The 7396-nt window shown below is 39.4% G+C and overlaps 1 protein-coding gene across 1 annotated transcript in view; it reads right to left on the reverse strand.

Moving 5' to 3' along the window:
• Positions 1-7396, reverse strand: part of LOC135570142 (unconventional myosin-XV-like) — a gene marked incomplete at its 3' end in the record, with an annotated part of 178975 nt that overhangs the window by 83469 nt on the left and 88110 nt on the right. Inside the window, exon 10 of the mRNA XM_065016219.1 lies at positions 6513-6626. Coding sequence (XP_064872291.1) covers positions 6513-6626 — 114 coding nt within the window. The remainder of the gene's footprint in view (positions 1-6512; positions 6627-7396) is intronic.

Consider the following 7396-nt stretch of genomic DNA (forward strand, 5'->3'; position numbering starts at 1 on the left):
TATATACTGTATTCAGGGAGTGGAGATGATAGAGTACTAGATACGTTATTCAGGGAGTAGAGATGATAGAGTACTAGATACGGTATTCAGGGAGTAGAGATGATAGAGTAGAGATGATAGAGTAGAGATTATAGAGGAGAGATGACAGAGTACTAGATACTGTATTCAGGGAGGAGAGATGATAGAGTACTAGATACGTTATTCAGGGAGTAGAGATGATAGAGTAGAGATGATAGAGTAGAGATTATAGAGGAGAGATGATAGAGTACTAGATACTGTATTCAGGGAGTAGAGATGATAGAGTAGAGATGGTAGAGTACTAGATACGGTATTCAGGGAGTAGAGATGATAGAGTAGAGATGATAGAGTACTAGATACTGTATTCAGGGAGTAGAGATGATAGAGTAGAGATGGTAGAGTACTAGATACGGTATTCAGGGAGTAGAGATGATAGAGTACTAGATACTGTATTCAGGGAGTAGAGATGATAGAGTAGAGATGATAGAGTAGAGATGGTAGAGTACTAGATACTGTATTCAGGGAGTAGAGATGATAGAGTACTACATACTGTAGTCAGGGAGTAGAGATGGTAGAGTACTAGATACTGTATTCAGGGAGTAGAGATGATAGAGTACTAGATACTGTAGTCAGGGAGTAGAGATGGTAGAGTACTAGATACTGTATTCAGAGATGGAGTAGAGATGATAGAGTAGAGATTATAGAGGAGAGATGCTAGAGTACTAGATAATGTATTCAGGGAGTAGAGATGATGAGTAGAGATGATAGAGTACTAGATACTGTATTCAGGGAGTAGAGATGATAGATACTGTAGAGTAGAGATCTAGAGTACTAGATACTGTATTCAGGGAGTGGAGATGATAGAGTAGAGATGATAGAGTAGAGATGATAGAGTACTAGATACTGTATTCAGGGAGTAGAGATGATAGAGTAGAGATGATAGAGTACTAGATACTGTATTCGGGGAGTAGAGATGATAGAGTAGAGATGATAGAGTACTAGATACGGTATTCAGGGAGTGGAGATGATAGAGTAGAGATGATAGAGTAGAGATGATAGAGTACTAGATACTGTAGTCAGGGAGTAGAGATGATAGAGTACTAGATACGGTATTCAGATACTGGAGTAGAGATGATAGAGTACTAGATACTGTATTCAGGGAGTGGAGATGATAGAGTACTAGATACTGTATTCAGGGAGTAGAGATGATAGAGTACTAGATACTGTATTCAGGGAGTAGAGATGATAGAGTAGAGATTATAGAGGAGAGATGCTAGAGTACTAGATACGTTATTCAGGGAGTAGAGATGATGAGTAGAGATGATAGAGTACTAGATACTGTATTCAGTAGGGAGTGGAGATGATAGAGTACTAGATACGGTATTCAGGGTGTAGAGATGATAGAGTAGAGATGATAGAGTACTAGATACTGTATTCAGGGAGGAGAGATGATAGAGTACTAGATGCTGTATTCAGGGAGTGGAGATGATAGAGTACTAGATACTGTATTCAGGAAGTAGAGATGATAGAGTAGAGATGATAGAGTAGAGATGATAGAGTACTAGATACGGTATTCAGGGTGTAGAGATGATAGAGTACTAGATACTGTATTCAGGGAGTAGAGATGATAGAGTAGAGATGATAGAGTACTAGATACTGTATTCAGGGAGTAGAGATGATAGAGTAGAGATGATAGAGTAGAGATGATAGAGTAGAGATGATAGAGTAGAGATGATAGAGTAGAGATGGTAGAGTGGAGATGATAGAGTACTAGATACGTTATTCAGGGAGTAGAGATGATAGAGTAGAGATGGTAGAGTAGAGATTATAGAGGAGAGATGATAGAGTACTAGATACTGTATTCAGGGAGGAGAGATGATAGAGTAGAGATGATAGAGTAGAGATGGTAGAGTACTAGATACGGTATTCAGGGAGTAGAGATGATAGAGTAGAGATGGTAGAGTACTAGATACTGTATTCAGGGTGTAGAGATGATAGAGTAGAGATGATAGAGTACTATATACTGTATTCAGGGAGTGGAGATGATAGAGTACTAGATACGTTATTCAGGGAGTAGAGATGATAGAGTACTAGATACGGTATTCAGGGAGTAGAGATGATAGAGTAGAGATGATAGAGTAGAGATTATAGAGGAGAGATGACAGAGTACTAGATACTGTATTCAGGGAGGAGAGATGATAGAGTACTAGATACGTTATTCAGGGAGTAGAGATGATAGAGTAGAGATGATAGAGTAGAGATTATAGAGGAGAGATGATAGAGTACTAGATACTGTATTCAGGGAGTAGAGATGATAGAGTAGAGATGGTAGAGTACTAGATATGGTATTCAGGGAGTAGAGATGATAGAGTAGAGATGATAGAGTACTAGATACTGTATTCAGGGAGTAGAGATGATAGAGTAGAGATGGTAGAGTACTAGATACGGTATTCAGGGAGTAGAGATGATAGAGTACTAGATACTGTATTCAGGGAGTAGAGATGATAGAGTAGAGATGATAGAGTAGAGATGGTAGAGTACTAGATACTGTATTCAGGGAGTAGAGATGATAGAGTACTACATACTGTAGTCAGGGAGTAGAGATGGTAGAGTACTAGATACTGTATTCAGGGAGTAGAGATGATAGAGTACTAGATACTGTAGTCAGGGAGTAGAGATGGTAGAGTACTAGATACTGTATTCAGGGAGTAGAGATGATAGAGTAGAGATTATAGAGGAGAGATGCTAGAGTACTAGATAATGTATTCAGGGAGTAGAGATGATAGAGTAGAGATGATAGAGTACTAGATACTGTATTCAGGGTGTAGAGATGATAGAGTAGAGATGATAGAGTAGAGATGCTAGAGTACTAGATACTGTATTCAGGGAGTGGAGATGATAGAGTAGAGATGATAGAGTAGAGATGATAGAGTACTAGATACTGTATTCGGGGAGTAGAGATGATAGAGTAGAGATGATAGAGTACTAGATACTGTATTCGGGGAGTAGAGATGATAGAGTAGAGATGATAGAGTACTAGATACGGTATTCAGGGAGTGGAGATGATAGAGTAGAGATGATAGAGTAGAGATGATAGAGTACTAGATACTGTAGTCAGGGAGTAGAGATGATAGAGTACTAGATACGGTATTCAGGGAGTAGAGATGATAGAGTACTAGATACTGTATTCAGGGAGTGGAGATGATAGAGTACTAGATACTGTATTCAGGGAGTAGAGATGATAGAGTACTAGATACTGTATTCAGGGAGTAGAGATGATAGAGTAGAGATTATAGAGGAGAGATGCTAGAGTACTAGATACGTTATTCAGGGAGTAGAGATGATAGAGTAGAGATGATAGAGTACTAGATACTGTATTCAGGGAGTGGAGATGATAGAGTACTAGATACGGTATTCAGGGTGTAGAGATGATAGAGTAGAGATGATAGAGTACTAGATACTGTATTCAGGGAGGAGAGATGATAGAGTACTAGATGCTGTATTCAGGGAGTGGAGATGATAGAGTACTAGATACTGTATTCAGGAAGTAGAGATGATAGAGTAGAGATGATAGAGTAGAGATGATAGAGTACTAGATACGGTATTCAGGGTGTAGAGATGATAGAGTACTAGATACTGTATTCAGGGAGTAGAGATGATAGAGTAGAGATGATAGAGTACTAGATACTGTATTCAGGGAGTAGAGATGATAGAGTAGAGATGATAGAGTAGAGATGATAGAGTAGAGATGATAGAGTACTAGATACGGTATTCAGGGTGTAGAGATGATAGAGTAGAGATGATAGAGTACTAGATACTGTATTCAGGGAGTGGAGATGATAGAGTACTAGATACTGTATTCAGGAAGTAGAGATGATAGAGTAGAGATGATAGAGTAGAGATGATAGAGTACTAGATACGGTATTCAGGGTGTAGAGATGATAGAGTACTAGATACTGTATTCAGGGAGTAGAGATGATAGAGTAGAGATGATAGAGTACTAGATACTGTATTCAGGGAGTAGAGATGATAGAGTAGAGATGATAGAGTAGAGATGATAGAGTAGAGATGATAGAGTACTAGATACGGTATTCAGGGTGTAGAGATGATAGAGTACTAGATACTGTATTCAGGGAGTAGAGATGATAGAGTAGAGATGATAGAGTACTAGATACTGTATTCAGGGAGTGGAGATGATAGAGTACTAGATACTGTATTCAGGGAGTAGAGATGATAGAGTACTAGATACGGTATTCAGGGAGTGGAGATGATAGAGTACTAGATACTGTATTCAGGGAGTAGAGATGATAGAGTAGAGATGATAGAGTACTAGATACTGTATTCAGGGAGTGGAGATGATAGAGTACTAGATACTGTATTCAGGGAGTAGAGATGATAGAGTACTAGATACGGTATTCAGGGAGTGGAGATGATAGAGTACTAGATACGGTATTCAGGGAGTGGAGATGATAGAGTACTAGATACTGTAGTCAGGGAGTAGAGATGGTAGAGTACTAGATACTGTATTCAGGGAGTGGAGATGATAGAGTACTAGATACTGTATTCAGGGAGTAGAGATGATAGAGTACTAGATACTGTAGTCAGGGAGTAGAGATGGTAGAGTACTAGATACTGTATTCAGGGAGTAGAGATGATAGAGTACTAGATACTGTATTCAGGGAGTAGAGATGATAGAGTACTAGATACGGTATTCAGGGTGTAGAGATGATAGAGTAGAGATGATAGAGTACTAGATACGGTATTCAGGGTGTAGAGATGATAGAGTACTAGATACTGTATTCAGGGAGTGGAGATGATAGAGTACTAGATACTGTATTCAGGGAGTAGAGATGATAGAGTACTAGATACTGTATTCAGGGAGTAGAGATGATAGAGTAGAGATTATAGAGGAGAGATGCTAGAGTACTAGATACGTTATTCAGGGAGTAGAGATGATAGAGTAGAGATGATAGAGTACTAGATACTGTATTCAGGGAGTGGAGATGATAGAGTACTAGATACGGTATTCAGGGTGTAGAGATGATAGAGTAGAGATGATAGAGTACTAGATACTGTATTCAGGGAGGAGAGATGATAGAGTACTAGATGCTGTATTCAGGGAGTGGAGATGATAGAGTACTAGATACTGTATTCAGGAAGTAGAGATGATAGAGTAGAGATGATAGAGTAGAGATGATAGAGTACTAGATACGGTATTCAGGGTGTAGAGATGATAGAGTACTAGATACTGTATTCAGGGAGTAGAGATGATAGAGTAGAGATGATAGAGTACTAGATACTGTATTCAGGGAGTAGAGATGATAGAGTAGAGATGATAGAGTAGAGATGATAGAGTAGAGATGATAGAGTACTAGATACGGTATTCAGGGTGTAGAGATGATAGAGTACTAGATACTGTATTCAGGGAGTAGAGATGATAGAGTAGAGATGATAGAGTACTAGATACTGTATTCAGGGAGTGGAGATGATAGAGTACTAGATACTGTATTCAGGAAGTAGAGATGATAGAGTAGAGATGATAGAGTAGAGATGATAGAGTACTAGATACGGTATTCAGGGTGTAGAGATGATAGAGTACTAGATACTGTATTCAGGGAGTAGAGATGATAGAGTAGAGATGATAGAGTACTAGATACTGTATTCAGGGAGTAGAGATGATAGAGTAGAGATGATAGAGTAGAGATGATAGAGTAGAGATGATAGAGTACTAGATACGGTATTCAGGGTGTAGAGATGATAGAGTACTAGATACTGTATTCAGGGAGTAGAGATGATAGAGTAGAGATGATAGAGTACTAGATACTGTATTCAGGGAGTGGAGATGATAGAGTACTAGATACTGTATTCAGGGAGTAGAGATGATAGAGTACTAGATACGGTATTCAGGGAGTGGAGATGATAGAGTACTAGATACTGTATTCAGGGAGTAGAGATGATAGAGTAGAGATGATAGAGTACTAGATACTGTATTCAGGGAGTGGAGATGATAGAGTACTAGATACTGTATTCAGGGAGTAGAGATGATAGAGTACTAGATACGGTATTCAGGGAGTGGAGATGATAGAGTACTAGATACTGTATTCAGGGAGTGGAGATGATAGAGTACTAGTATTCAGGGAGTAGAGATGATAGAGTACTAGATACTGTATTCAGGGAGTGGAGATGATAGAGTACTAGATACTGTATTCAGGGAGTAGAGATGATAGAGTACTAGATACTGTAGTCAGGGAGTAGAGATGGTAGAGTACTAGATACTGTATTCAGGGAGTAGAGATGATAGAGTACTAGATACTGTATTCAGGGTGTAGAGATGATAGAGTAGAGATGATAGAGTACTAGATACGGTATTCAGGGTGTAGAGATGATAGAGTAGAGATGATAGAGTACTAGATACGGTATTCAGGGTGTAGAGATGATAGAGTACTAGATGCTGTATTCAGGGGAGAAGCTCAGTAGAAATGCTGTGTCCTGACCGTGACTTTGTGTGTGATGGCCTTCTGGAGTCCCTCAGGGGAGATCTGGAGCAGCTCAGCTACGACTCTGATCTCCTGAGCACTGACCACAGACGCCACCTCCTGGCCATCCGCCTGCATTACCACACATTAACAGGTAATCTATCAAAGGCAACTTCTGCTTCATCCCCAACCCCTCTGAATGACACACGGGGGCAGCCCTCTGCTCCAACCATACAGTGGAATATTCTAGAGGAGAGCTATTCCATATTATAGTCATATCACATTAACAGTGGGGACTATGACATACAGCGCATTTTTAGAAAGTATTCAGACCCCTTTGACTTTTTCCACATGTTGTTATATTACAGCCTTATTCTAAAATGGATTAAATCGTTTATTTTTCTCATCAATCTACACACAATACCGAGTAATGACATCAGAATGCCCCATTATGACATCACAATACCCCATAATGACATCACAATACCCCATAATGACATCACAATACCCCATAATGACATCACAATACCCCATAATACCCCACCTCATATCTTTGGAAGTAGACATTCCCCCCAGACTATCCCTTTAAGGTTTGGGTTAGACTACCATACCTCATATCTTTAGTAGTAGACATTCCCCAGACTATCCCTTTAAGGTTTGGGTTAGACTACCATACCTCATATCTTTAGTAGTAGACATTCCCCAGACTATCCCTTTAAGGTTTGGGTTAGACTACCATACCTCATATCTTTAGACATTCCCCAGACTATCCCTTTAAGGTTTGGGTTAGACTACCATACCTCATATCTTTAGTAGTAGACATTCCCCAGACTATCCCTTTAAGGTTGGGGTTAGACTACCATACCTCATATCTTTAGACATTCCCCAGACTATCCCTTTAA

Source organism: Oncorhynchus nerka, unplaced genomic scaffold, assembly GCF_034236695.1.
Source record: "Oncorhynchus nerka isolate Pitt River unplaced genomic scaffold, Oner_Uvic_2.0 unplaced_scaffold_1076, whole genome shotgun sequence".
NCBI lineage: Eukaryota > Metazoa > Chordata > Actinopteri > Salmoniformes > Salmonidae > Oncorhynchus > Oncorhynchus nerka.